Raw genomic sequence first — 14,391 nt, forward strand, 5'->3', positions numbered from 1 at the left:
CCAAGAAGATAGAATGAATTCTCTGACTATATACCTGGTATTAACCTCTGGACAGGATTCGCGTACTGGGATTTGTAGATTTCATGTGATATCGTCAATAAGAGAACAACCTGTAATACATTTGTATTGATCAACAGAGTTGAGGAGTTGACATGTTGTTTTTGTGTATAGAATTTTAGACATTCCAAACCATTGTTTCTTTATCTTTTTAACTGACCTTATGACAGTAATATCAGGGAAAGCTTACTATTAACTTTCATATTAACATAAAAGAATCTTTCACACTAATATAAATAAGAAAGTGTTAGTAAGTGTGCTTTCTCTCCAAAGACATTTCAGACCCTCAGGATACTTCCGATACTTTGGAAGAGTATGGAGTACAGATGTACTACACTGAATTATATATATGTACAGTTAAACAACTGGGTAAAATATGGATTTTAATGACTTCTAAGAATTAGGAACAGGTCACTGAGAAAGGACTTGTTTTTTTTCTTTTATTGCCTGCACAAGGGTTTGAATTCGGTCTTGCACTCTCAATTAGCTTTTTCATTCACAGCTGACACTAGTAATCACATTCACTTCAGCCATACCTCCTGTCCAAAGAGGAGACTTTATATGCTAGAAGTATGTTGTATACTTTGGTAAGATTAAATGAAAAGGCATGACAATAATCACCAAAAAGAAGTTCTTAAATAAATTCCCCTTAACATAGTCCTAATTTTGTCCTACATTATTAAAATTGTGTGTGAAAATAAATGTATTATACAGACTGGTTATATAGAAAAAAGAATAATGGAAAGGAATTGAAGTATTATAAGAATAAGGAAGAATTTTGTCCTGTTTGCAATGGTACCTTGCAAGCATATTTTTTCTGTCATATTCAGCACAAGCTATGAGAACTTTTTGTGATTATGACTCATTTCTAGTTGCCTTTAGATATTTTTTTCCAGATTCATATTAGGCATTTTTGGAAACATACACATGATTGAGCCAATTTTAAAGGTCATGTTGAGCTGTCTTTCTTTAGTAACAATCTTACATAGAGTAACTAAGCTTCTCAATCACTCTACTGGACAAGTGTAGGATACTGAAAAGTATCAGTACTGAAAGAGGCCAGGAAAGAATGGCAGAGAACTTGAGGTGGCTTCCCATGGGGACAACACTTACACTGGACTTTGAATGATGAGTTAGGAGTTTTAGTAAGAGGGATGTTGGTGGGGCGGTAAAGTGAAAGCAGGTAACCTCCTGGCTGTCTTTTCACCCTTCTTCATAGGTTCCTACTTACCTCTTGCTCATCATGTGCAGCAAATGCATTAAGAGGAACTTTTCTCTGCAGAAGCTCTCACCCTGAACAGGACTGACAGAGCCAGGGTCCCAGGAAACTTCATGTCCAGCTGTAGTCTGGGGCCTTAGGGAAAAGACACATGTTCTCAAGGCCTGCACTTGGATCCTGCACTTGTAGAGGATCAAGGTCAGGTCTGGTTCAGAGAAGAGATGCCAAAAGCATTGGCCTTTGCCTGTCTCTATTCTAGATAAATGTCACACGCTGGCTCAAATGAGATCTAGGGTAACTCATCAAGATAACAGACAGAGATGGATATGTGGCCTAAGCCCTGCTGAATAAATAAGTCTCATTTTCCTGAGCTTCTGCCATGCAATCTCTTTCACATGTGGTGAAAAAGATTGATATATATATATATATATATATATATATATATATACATACATATATATATATATATATATATATATATTAATATGTTATATAGTGAGGCCCTGGGCATGGATTGTAAAAGTCAGCACTATGAGGAGAGACAGAGCCAATAGGCAGGCAGGCAGGTAGGAGGGTAGGTAGATTGGTAGATAGGTAGGTAGGTGGGTAGGTAGGTAGTTAGATAGGTAGGTAGGTAGGAAGACTTATTATTATGAGGATAAATTCATGTAATTATGGAAGTTGTGACCCACTGTCTGTGATCTGCAAGCTGAGGACCCAGAAAAGCTGGTGGTGTCATTACAGCTTCAATCTAAAGGCTCAAGAACCAAGGTCATAAATCACCAACCAAAACCAGGAGAAGATGAAATGAGTTGTTCCACGCTAAACAAATTGGCAGGAGGAAAGGTGATGTGAGGAAGGAAGGTCTGAAATAGCATCTGTCTCTGGCAGATTGACTTCAATTTCATCTATAATATTTTCTTTCTCAGAACAAAGATCTGAAACAAACATTATGAAATGTTCATGCTTATTAAATCAAGGCAAGGATACATGATTACTTTATTACTTTATTCTCTGATGTCTCGTTTTTATTAAATCACACAGATAATAAAAATAATAATAAATAGAATGCATTTAAATAGCAAGCCATAGTTCTAAAATTTCCATTTATGATTTTATTATTTTTCCTAGTTAATTTTTTAAAGGTGAAGGGAATTTCAAAATATTAACATGTGGGGCTGGAAAGGTGGCTCAGTGGTAGAGCGCTTGCCTTGCATGCATGAGGCCCTGGGTTCGATTCCTCAGCACCACATAAGCAAAAAAGAAAAAAACCGGAAGTGGTGCTGTGGCTCAAGTGGTAGAGTGCTAGCCTTGAGCTGAAGAGCTGAGGGACAGCGCCCAGGCCCAGAGTTCAGGCCTCACGACCAGACCAAAACCAAAAAAATTTACATGTCACCATTAATGTATTGTATTAGTGTTCCCTATGGATGGTCTGATTTCATGTGGTTTGAATAGGGCTTTAGTTGAGAGATCCTTAGAATGTGTATTAATTATTCTAAAAAGAATTTTAATGGCCTACTGTACATAAATGTTAATAGGAGTCAGGTAGATTCCCAAGCAGTCCAAGGGTTGAAATTTTGGTCAGGCAAAAAAAAAAAACAGAAGCACTTCTTTTCTTCCTGAATAATTCTGCTAAGCAAGTACATTGTATGTTACAGTCACTTAGAATGAAACAATATGGAAACATTAATTTAGGATGTTTTGCTTTGCAGAGTTTTATAGCAAATTAGTAACAAATCTTTCAAATCTAAGCAGTGAATTAAATTTTAGATATGTTGCTTATTAATGAAACATCATTAATGCTACCTACCTTTCACATGTGGTGAAAAAGATTGATATATATATATATATATATATACATACATATATATATATATATATTAATATGTTATATAGTGAGGCCCTGGGCATGGATTGTAAAAGTCAGCACTATGAGGAGAGACAGAGCCAATAGGCAGGCAGGCAGGTAGGAGGGTAGGTAGATTGGTAGATAGGTATCTACCATAACCTATTATGTTCAATGTTGTGTATTAAGACAGGGTTGAGGCATGGTTGGTGTGCTCTGGATTTGGTAATTTGTTCGTTGTGTAAACTAACTGGAGCCAGAAACCAGGACTTTAGAATTACAGTTGGAGGATTAATGTATTACTAACCATTTTGTGTCCTATGTAATATGTTATATGTAGAATATTTGTAAAATTAATTCTATCAAATGAAATGTTATCTACATTTTGGGGGGTCGGCACTCAGAGCATAACACTTAGTAAGCAGGCCTTCTTACCACTGAACCATGTCTCCAGTCCTTTTGGCTCACTAATTTTTGAGTTTGGGTCTTTCTTGCTGCTCAGGCACAATTCCCCTCTGTTAGGTTTCCTAGTAGCTAAGATATAAGGTGTATACCACTGCATCCTGCTCTTCATTGAGAAGAAGTCTCACCGTTTTTCTTCCCAGTTAGCCTTTAACATCAATCCCAACAATGTTAAGTCTTCCAAGTAGATAGATTAACATTTTCATAAGAAAGCAATTTCCTTAGCTGGAACATCTATATTTAGGAGAGATATTTTAAGTTTCAATGTTACTTAGTGTTGCTGAGATCACTGCACATGAAGTTCATTTATACCTTCTATTTTATTTATTAACTATATTATTTATCATGTACCACTGAGTCTTAGTGATAAAATGAGAACCAAAACAATGCCACTGTCTTCAAATTTTTGATAATCTAATGGCTAAAAAAAAGGTAATTATAAGACAGGAAGAGATGTTCTCCATGTGGGATGAGTGCAGGGTATTAAACGTGCACGCAGGAGGGAAAAGGAACCCACTATAGAGTGGTATGGATATCATGGAAGCCTTCTTGGTGGAACTTTGCAAGCTGACCCTTCATTTAGAGACTAGAGCAACAGTAGTATAAGTAGAGAGAGCAGCACATGGATAGGCCCATTGATAAGAGATAACATATTTGAGGCCAAATATCAGATCATTTCTTTGGTTTTAAGAGTCTTTATTACATAGTAGCATAGGTAATTCTTATATCTCTAGAAATTCCTGGTTCACACCTCCCTTTGGGTATCAATCATCTGTAAGTCCTAGATTTGATTATTAGCCCAATGCCCAGCCCCTAGCCAATACCAATTAGAATTTCTAATTAAATTTCCCATATATCGGGATTTTTTAAGCTCCCAGATAATATAAATATCCACATTGAAAATTGGCTTACAAGATACATACTGATGTGTATGTTGACTTATCCAGTGTGTAAATAAGTAGTAGAGACAGAAGTGCTATCCAAGGGCACTGACTAAACGAAATGGCTATAAAGAAATGACATTGGGAATCATATCTACCAGCCATAGATTGAAGTGCAAAACCATGAGAAGAGCAACTCAGATTACAGAGCTGGCTCTGTACAGATAGATAGCACTCTGTACTCTTCTCAATTCTTTAATTCAGTCACTTCACAATGCTTAACCAGCTTTCACCACATGCCTTATGGTAGGTGCTAGGGATACATATTTGAGAATGAATCATGAGCATATAGAATACAAAACTGAAGACACATAAGATTAAGGAAAAAAGGAGAATGAACTTTGAAAAATAAGTAGGAGTTAGTAAGATGGAATGTACAGTTCATTGGGATAGAAAGACATTGAACACATTGAGAGTATAGGCTGTGAGAAGTGTGGCACCAAAAACTAGGTAGAGCCCTAAGTTGAGTTTTGAAAGGTCAAGTACACACTCTTCATTGTTGCAATTAGCCACAACTTGTGTGGGCATTCTGTGTAGCCAGAAAGCTTTGCACTCCCAAGTCTTCATAAGATTGAAATGACTGCAAGGTCAAAGGCAGGAATCAGAATCCAGACTTCCTGGAGTGGCTCAGAGACAGGTGGTAGGTGAGGCTCTTGGAGATGAGCAGAATGGTACTAATAGACTATTTCACTGGGTTGGCAGTTTCCAAGATGGCTTTGAGTTGTGTGCTCTCCTTTATGAGTGTCATGGACTTATTGGCTATTTTCTGCTGAACAGACTAGGATAGCTAGTACATTGAGATTAGGATATTAAAACACATAATCTTCCAAATGTAGTTTCTCTCTCATTCTCCCCCCACCCCACAGGTAAACTCATTGTCATATTTGAGGCAGCATTGTGGAAGGCCCTTGTGGTGAGGGACCAAGGCCTCCCCTTAGCCCTGTTAATTAGCTTAGAGACAGGTCCTTCTCCCAGTCAGTCCTTCCGATTATTGCATCCCTGACTGGCAGCTTTACTGGAAACCCCAAGATAAGGACTCAAATGGTGTTTCTTTCTGGGTATTGTTTCTAACATATTTATAAGATGATTTCTTTGTTGCTTTGTATGCCCTTCTCTCATGGTATAACCCCTGTTTTCACTGTATTTGATGTTGGTATAAATTGGGGAGGGGAAGGGAAAAAACAAATCATTTAAATAGGGATATAGACTGACCCATTGCAACAATGAGATGTACAAGACGTTATGTCGAAAAACGAACTTTATAACTTTGGCATTGGGGCTAGGGGGCAGAGGGGGAAGATGGGAAGGGGAAACAAAGGAGGAGGCAACAATGCTTGATAAGAAATATACTCATTACCTTGTTCGTATCATTGTAACCCCTCTGTATGGTATTTTCACAATAAAAAAAAGAATCTCACGTAGTGCACTTTAAGTACATTAAAAGAACCACAAGGAAAAAAAAAAACCTTGAGCTTGAAATACTGTTAAACTATGCTCTCATTCTTGACTCACAAAGACTGTGAGATAATAAATATTGCTTGTTTTAAACATTTAAGGATAATCTGTGGGGCAGGAATGAATACTCTATATTCACTCAGTGTCGCTATATTCCACATTATCTGTGAGGCCCTCACTTGCTACAAAGAGCTTTTGTTATCAAGGTTGCCTTCTCTTGAGAAATAAAATTTTATTTCAGCTTGAAATACACATGAAAATAAGGATAAAGAGATTCAATGGCTACTCAGATACTAGCAATTTTATGAGGCAATGGGGTCAAAATTGTTGGAAGCATTAAAACCATAGACCAGTTTTTTTTTTTTCCATCATAAAGTGACCCTCCGCTTCGTCTCTCTTTCCCCATCACCCACACAATAGTGTGCATAGGGTATTCAAGGACAAAGGCTCTCTCCAGGTAGCACCACAGAGTCTTTCTACAGACCTGTTGCCACACACAAGGCATTTTCCATTTGGCTACGTTCTTTTCATTTGTATCTATTTTAGCACAATCCTAAAATTTAGGATGGTTTTGTATTTGTGCTATGCCTTTCTGGTACACTTCTTTCATTTCTACGTGATACAGTTATTTTGTCCCCTTCATTTATTCACAAGAAATGTGCTGCATGGTGAGCTAATAACCTCACCAGTCTCATTCTGGCATAGAAACCAATTTGAGAAGCCAAAATCTACTGTGAACACCTTGTGCCAAGAAAACAAATGTGAGATTTTGATAGATTGGTTCATTTCTTTAAATATTTGATACGATTATTGTATGAAATGCAATGCTATATTTTTAGAGTTGTAAATAATTGGTTTATTCTGTATTTAAAAAAAAACTAAGTTCCTTTCTTCTTACCTTTGTAACACAGGAGAAGAAAATCTCTTGGCAATTTTACGACGAAGATGGTGGAAATATATGATCCTGGGACTCGTAGACTTGGAAGCCAATTACCTGGTGGTTAAGGCTTACCAGTACACAACTCTGACCAGTATCCAGGTACTGATGATTCTTCCTTTCTCATCTGCTTCAATTTCTACATAGTTTATTTCCAGTCTACTCTCTTTGGAATCTGAATATTATTCTGTAAGTTTTCCAGCAAGAGGGAGACTGGTTGTCTGAAATTAACTTGGGCTTCATTTCCATGTCATTAATTTTTCTTACTTCAAGCATAATTGGAACTCTTTGTTCTGAATACACCACAATAATCATTGACAGTGCAGAAAAATAATTTGTAGTTTTGAATGCTGCAAACTAATCCTGTGTCAGCAGGAGAATTATTAGTAAGGATAAAAATAAATCTATTTTTTATCACACTTGACTTTTTAGAATGTTAATAGACTTTGATTAAGTAAGCAAGCTGCTTAATAATCTTTTCTTTTGGGTCTTTTAGATATGTAGAATTTGTTTCTTGAAGGGACAGAATTTTTTCTAAAGGGATAGAATGAGATTCCTAAAATATACATGAAAATAGCTATATTTCTCTCTCTTTCTATCTCCCTCTTTCTCTCATATGCTTACATATGAATGATCTGTCTCTCACTACACGTGCTCCATAATATCTCTAGGTTTTATACACATATATACATACACTAAAATTTTTATTAATATTTTGTCACTTTTTTTCCTATTACTTGGAACATTACTACATCTCCTATTCACTGAACTCCTAGTCATTTCAGTGTCCTTTGTAATATTCAGTATGCTTTGAAATATTAAGAAAACCCAACTGAAAATTGCCTTTAAAGACATCAATTGATTCCTTTATCTGAAACATTTAAATAAAGAACAGTCATGGATATTAGTCAGATGTCTTAACGATATCTGTGAAGTTCTATTTCTTCTCATTTTTTCCTTACCTGTTCCTCCTGCTTGGTTTATCCGAAAGCTTCCTTTCATGGTCATAAAATGGCTGCCAGCACACACTGGAGATCCATGATTCTTCCTTTATGATTAATGAGAGACAGAAAGATCTTTTGCCCACAGCTCTTGAGCAAAAGTCCAGAGTACCATTTTGATTGGAGAATGCAGCTTTAGTCAGAGAGCCAAATGAGTAGGGCAATGTTGTGAGCTAACTGGCTTAGACCTAAACTCTCTCAACCAATACAGGATAAGATTTCTCTCATTTCCTCAGAGAAATGTTTCCTGAGAGGAGTAGTAGTAGTAGTAGAACAGTACCCAATCCTAAAGTTAGAATGCAATCGAGCCCACCCAATTATGTATCTATCACCCAGTGAGGATTGCATGAGGCCAAAGAACAAAAAGACAATCAACAACAGTGTCCTTACACCTAGTTTAGCGCTCATCTTATCTCCATCTCCCTCTATCCTGTGTCCTATAATACATTGTTTTTAGTTCCATTTCTATAGTCTCTTATAAAAGAATGATATTTACATATTCACATCTACCCCACTAAACTGTCAGCTCTTTCACAGCAAAGATATTATCTATTTTACCTTTGGATCTCTAGTCCCCATTAGAAAACATAGCACATACTAGATTATAAATGTTTTTAAAGAGGTTAATTAAATTGAATCAACTGCCAGTATTTGGGGGCACTGGAATTCCCAGCAGTTCTCTCCCTGAATTTAGAGGTTCCTAGAATATCTCTACAGGTACAGACATACAGAAAAAGAATGTTGACTTCATTAAGAACTGGGCTTATTAGCCCAGAATAAAAAATTATATATGGACTCAGGGGGAAATAAGATTTAATTTCCCTCTCTGGAAATATATTTGAGGGACTTATTAATTTCTTTCTTTTTTTCTATTTTGTATTGGAAAATCACAACTAGTTGTTGGTTTCTTAACTTCTTTTTTGTTTTCCAAAATATTTTCATGAGTTTTTTTTATCCTCTGAGCCTCATTAATTTGACTTACGTTATAAAGCATTATAGCTACCTTTCTCAAATTAGCTTTATGATACCAGTTTAATGCCACATTTTAGGGGGGAAAAGTTTAATTGTATCATAAGAAAATAAAAATTCTGGCAAAATATCAGTTGGCTTTCATTGCAATTTACTGAGCAAAGAAGAAGGGTAGGTAAAAACAGTAACAAAAACAAGTCAAATCTAGTAGTTTCAAAATCATTTTTGCTACCTACAAGTACACCTACTGCCTACTAAAAAATAATAAATGCACAGAAGGTGTTTGCTCTGGAAATATCACCAGCATTATTGGTAAGAAATTTGATTCTGTTTACCCATTGCAAATTGGTAAAACTAACAAGGTCTTATAATGATGATTTTTTTGTTGTTTCTATAACTATTCATTGAACATATTACATGCCTGATTCCTATTAATCCATAAAGAAAATACTAAGCATTTAAGAAATGTACTGGTTAGTACAGATGATGTCATGCACAATGAACTAGCCCTGACCCTCCAGGATTTACAAACAAGCAACAGGAAGAAGAGGCACACTTTAATGGTGGTAACATCAAATAGAACAAAAAAAACAGATGTCCAAGTGCTACAATTTTCAAAAGAGACAGAGATGATGGTTATTCTCAAAGTCAAGCAAGCATCCATTCTAATGGGTCTGTGAGATTGAACAAAATGTCTCTGGACCAAATGTCTGCATACCCTTTCACCAGGAACATGACAGAAGCTTGGGACAGCAAACCCAAGGACTATTTTTAAGAACTATCATTTCTATTTAATTCATATAATCACTTAAAACAATTACTGAATTCTTTTGTGTTCAAGGGGAAGGCTGGGAAGGTGGCTCAGTGGTACAGCGCTTGCTTTGCATGCTTGAGGCCCTGGGTTCGATTCCTCAGCACCACATAAGCAAAAAGAAAAAAGCCGGAAGTGGCACTGTGGCTCAAGTGGTAGAGCACTAGCCTTGAGCTGAAGAGCTGAGGGACAGCGCCCAGGCCCCAAAAAAATCATCTTCGATAGGTGGGTGCAAGTGGTTCATGCCTAGTCCTAGCTACTCGGGAGAGGCTAAGGTCTGAAATTCTAGATTTGAAACCAGCCTGGACAGGAAAGTCCGTAGAACTCATAAAATGCCAGAAGTAGACCTTTGGCTCAAGTTGTAGAGTCTAGCCTTTAAGGACAGCTCCCCAGGCCCTGAGTTCAAGCTCCAGGACCAGCACACCCTCCACTCCTACGCCCACCCCACACAATCACCATTGATGCGTGAGGTTTGAGAGGAAAAGTGTATTTTGAAATTATTATAAACTTATAGGAAATTTCAAAAAAACATATAGGATTCTTTGGACCCTTACATAGCTTTTCCCAACAGTGGCATTTTCTTTTGAGCATTATGTCAAATCTAGAATATTGATATTAGTACAAAGTCATTAACAAACTATAGACCTTAGTAAGTTTTCATCTTTTTTTTTAACCATCACCTCTGTATGTGTGCTGATGCAGTTTGATCTTATCTATAGGCTCATGTACCACAATCAGAATTGTCTTATTATTATAAAAGAACTCCTTCCTGCTACCTCAGTGTGAAGTCACTGTCTCTGTCAGTTGACAACCTCTAGTCTGTTCTCCAACTATACTATACTATATAGAATCACATAGTACTTAACCTTTTGAGATTGGCTCTTTTTTGTGGTAAAAATAGTCTCCCTAAGTCCATCTAAACATCTGTACGTTTATTAGTTTGCTCCTTTTCCGTGTTATGTAGTATACCTTGGTATGGATACACTAGAATCTGCTTAATCTTTCACCTGTTGAGGATATTTGGATTGTTTGCAGCTTTCAGCTTTTACAAAAGAAGCTGCAATAAATATTTATGTACAATGCATCAACAGAAGTGTTCATTTCTCTGGGATAAATGCTCCAAAGTTCAATTGCTAGGTTATGTGGTAGGTACATATTTAAATTTAGCAATTGTCAGACTAACTTCCAGTGTGGTCGTATTATTTTTACATTCCTACCAGTAGTTTAGTTATTCCTTAATGTCCACGATATTTGGAGTTATACTTTTATTTCAGCCATTTTAAAGGTCATGTAGTAATATTGTGTTACATACAATGTGAATTTCTCTGATAATCAATAATGTTGAACTTTGAGGAGAGATTTAAACTTTGGCTTTATAATCAGAAGCTAGAGGAAGTTAACGGTGACAAAAAAAGGTAACTTCTATGTAGGAAAGACTAAAGATGATAAAATAGAGGCACTGAAGAAATCCAGCTGTTTTCTTTTATCAGAAAGTAAAAAAGAGAGATAGTAACGCCTTCATGTTGGATTTATAAGGATTTTATTCTAAAGACACATTTGTGGGTTTTTATCTCTTGACTTGCAAAGAATGAATAGGTTGAGGCTGTGTGATTTTGAGACAGATTAGTGATGACATTTGGGTACGTTTAAACAGCAAGGCTATTTTTATAACTGTGCTATATGAACCATTTCAGTAGAAATACTGTCTTTATGACTTCTTGCCCAAAGATGAATCATCTTTTTTCAGCCATGCAGTCCTGAAATGTGAACAGATGAGACCAGTGTGTTGCTGTGAAATAAGAAAGCAGGTCTCTTCAAACATGAGTGCTTAGTAATTAAAACTAACTCACACTGAAATTGTTTTCTAGTACTCTTGCTAACTACCCTCAGGGATCTGTACCTCTGACACTAAATCCCTGTCACACAGTACGTATTTCAGAACTTTGTACATTCTTTAAACAACTTCTATTAGGCCTAAAGAACAAGAGAGTGATCTCTTCAGTCCTAATTGTTTTCCTTTCTGCTTCTCTCCTCTCTGACTTGTGCATATTGGAACAAGTACTAGCCACTCCAATATGCAGTGTGATCCCCACCCTGAGACTAATTCTACAAGGCATGAAGAACAGATACATACTACAGTTTGTCTCATCACTTCCCAGAACACTCAAGTCTTTCTGAGTCTACTTCTTCTGAATTGTTAATAGGCTGTGCTCATTCCTTAAAATGTTCTATAGACCTGCCCATGGAAGAGAGCTTTCCTTGAGCTAGTTCCCAGGTACAATCTTCAAGGTCATCAGAAAGCAAGGGGAACAGTACACTCCCTTCTTGCTCCCACCCACTGTAACAACCACGTTTGCAGTACAGAAAATCCTGAGTTTGATACTGCCTGTTCCCTTCCTCATCTCTACTTTCCTTATGGTAACATCACTTCCTACTTTATGTGATCATTTTTTGTTCATATAGTTCCTCCCCACTGTGAGTACATAAAGCCTTTGAAGGTAGAATTTGGGAACTTGATACACACTGAACACTGAATAAATTTCTGATCCTTGAATAAATGCAGAAGTAATTTATTTGTTATATCACTGCATCAGGTACATGATACTTTAAATATCAAATATATGGATAAATACATGAGTTAAAGAATGAAGATTTCTAAAGGCTTGCTATAGGCAAGGCCTACAAATTGCCTCTAGTAGGTTAATAATCAGAAAGTTCATTATTCATATGGTCAACTGTATGAGACACTATACATTTTAAATATTCTACTAAGCTCTAAGGACAAATAGATGAAGAAAATCATTCACTATCCCAGCTCTGAGGAAGCTCAAGTGTATATGTGAGCAGATATAGATTCGTCTGTGCAACCCTTACACATTTAAATTAAGTGCACTTTCTTCATATTCTGGAATAAATCTAATCCTACTGAACCTTCTCCCAGATACTCTGTAGGGCAAAACATCAGTAGATGGGAAAAAGGACAAAGGATTCAGTGTCTAACTGGCCAATCTCTCCAGTTTAAACACTGACTTTGGATAGTCCAGTGACTTTTGGAAGAAATGCTTAGTCTCTTAGACATCTCATTCTCCATATGTATCCCAGAAATGGTCCATGAATCTCTTAAGGGTTTGCTAGCCCTTGTAAGCTCATTTTGGTCCACTGTAGGGCAGCTGGTTGGGAGCTGGCCCACTTACCGCACTGGATGTAGAATGCTGTGTCTGGTGCTCTGCTAGCTTCTCTTTCCCCCTCCACCCCAGCATGGACTCTCTCTCTTTGTTGACTCCTCATCCTTGATTGATGCTGTGGACCTCCAGATATCTGGTCAGTGAATGAATCTGGTCCTCAACCATAATAGTTCCTGATACATGGACATTTTTTTCACTTGTCCCAGCCTGCCTCTCTTTGCAGAGAACTTGGACTTCTTCCTTTTTTATTTTTAGTGATATAATGACCCTAGTGTAAATATTATTTTTAATATTTTTTATTATCTTTAAGTAGTTGAACAAAGGAGTTACCATTCAACAAAGCAGTTTATGAATAAAGTGGATTGTGGTCCATGACCCTCCTTTCAGTATCCTCACCTATCCCTCCCAATATCCCTTTCCCTCACTTTTCTTTGTTTTTGTAGGACCTGTATTGAATACTTTTGCCACTTAACAAAGCAATTTATATATACAATACATCTTGACCTGTGTCCCCATCAACATTTCATCCCTCTTCGACTTACCCATTCTGACTTCAGTGCAAAAGAGGGTGCTTCTGGCCACATAGGACTCAACTTCAACACTTGTTTCTCTTCCCTCGGTTTTCTCTGTTTTCTCTCTTCTTGCAGCCCCTGGGGAATAGGGACAGCACTTCCCCCCCTCTTCCTCTCTGACAGAGACTTCCTGGGTGTTACCCTCCTCCTTTCAGGGACACCAGGCCTCCTAGCTCAGGCTCTAGGGAGGAAGTGGCAATCTCTTACATTCTGGAAGACACTTTCATATATATCTCCATTCTAGATCCTTCCTTACTGAACCAATCGATAAAGTCAGTTATGTGTTTTAAAGCTCTTCACACATCTGATCTCTTTTTCTTCGTGACTTAGTTTGCAGGTAAATGGCTGGTATAGGGTATGATGTAATGAAGAAATCACATTTCCAAAGTTTGTTCATATTTTGCTGGAAGACAGATCTGTAAGCAAATTATTATGCAGAATGGAACAGGATGAAATGGAGCTATACACAAAATGCCACGGGATTACAGAGGAGAGGTGACAGTCTATGCATGACAGGGAAGACTCCAGAGATGACATTTGAGCTGGATCTCTAGACTTGGGTTTTATTGACAACATGAATCTGATGGTAAAAACAGGACCCTGGTGATTTTCAGCTCCAATGGTGCCAGAGAGACAAGTTATAAATAAGTGATATGCCCTTATATGTTTATTCTCTCTCTTTTTCTCTCTGTCAGCATTGGTATTTCTACCTATAATTGAGGATACAATTCTTCCTCCTTATGTGATTGTAGTATGAAAACAATACTTGTTTGATGGCCTACATTTCTCCACCATCCCTAAGGTTAAAATAATGCCACCACCCATAATAGTCTCTATTGTTTTGATCCTGCTACCAGCTCCTAATATAGTCTCTAATTCCCTCTCAGGTCAAGCTCCTTGATATCTCCACAGTAGATATCTCCACAGTGCCCCCAT

General features: G+C 37.2%; 1 protein-coding gene across 1 annotated transcript in view; it reads left to right on the plus strand.

Annotated features, from left to right (window-relative positions):
- The window catches only part of Slc35f1 (solute carrier family 35 member F1), a 350,701-nt gene that overhangs the window by 280,309 nt on the left and 56,001 nt on the right, over window positions 1-14,391 (plus strand). The window contains exon 3 of the mRNA XM_042667191.1: window positions 6,892-7,019. Within this exon, the coding sequence (XP_042523125.1) occupies window positions 6,892-7,019 (128 nt within the window). The remainder of the gene's footprint in view (window positions 1-6,891; window positions 7,020-14,391) is intronic.

Source organism: Dipodomys spectabilis, unplaced genomic scaffold (assembly GCF_019054845.1).
Source record: "Dipodomys spectabilis isolate Male_0828 unplaced genomic scaffold, ASM1905484v1 ptg000001l, whole genome shotgun sequence".
NCBI lineage: Eukaryota > Metazoa > Chordata > Mammalia > Rodentia > Heteromyidae > Dipodomys > Dipodomys spectabilis.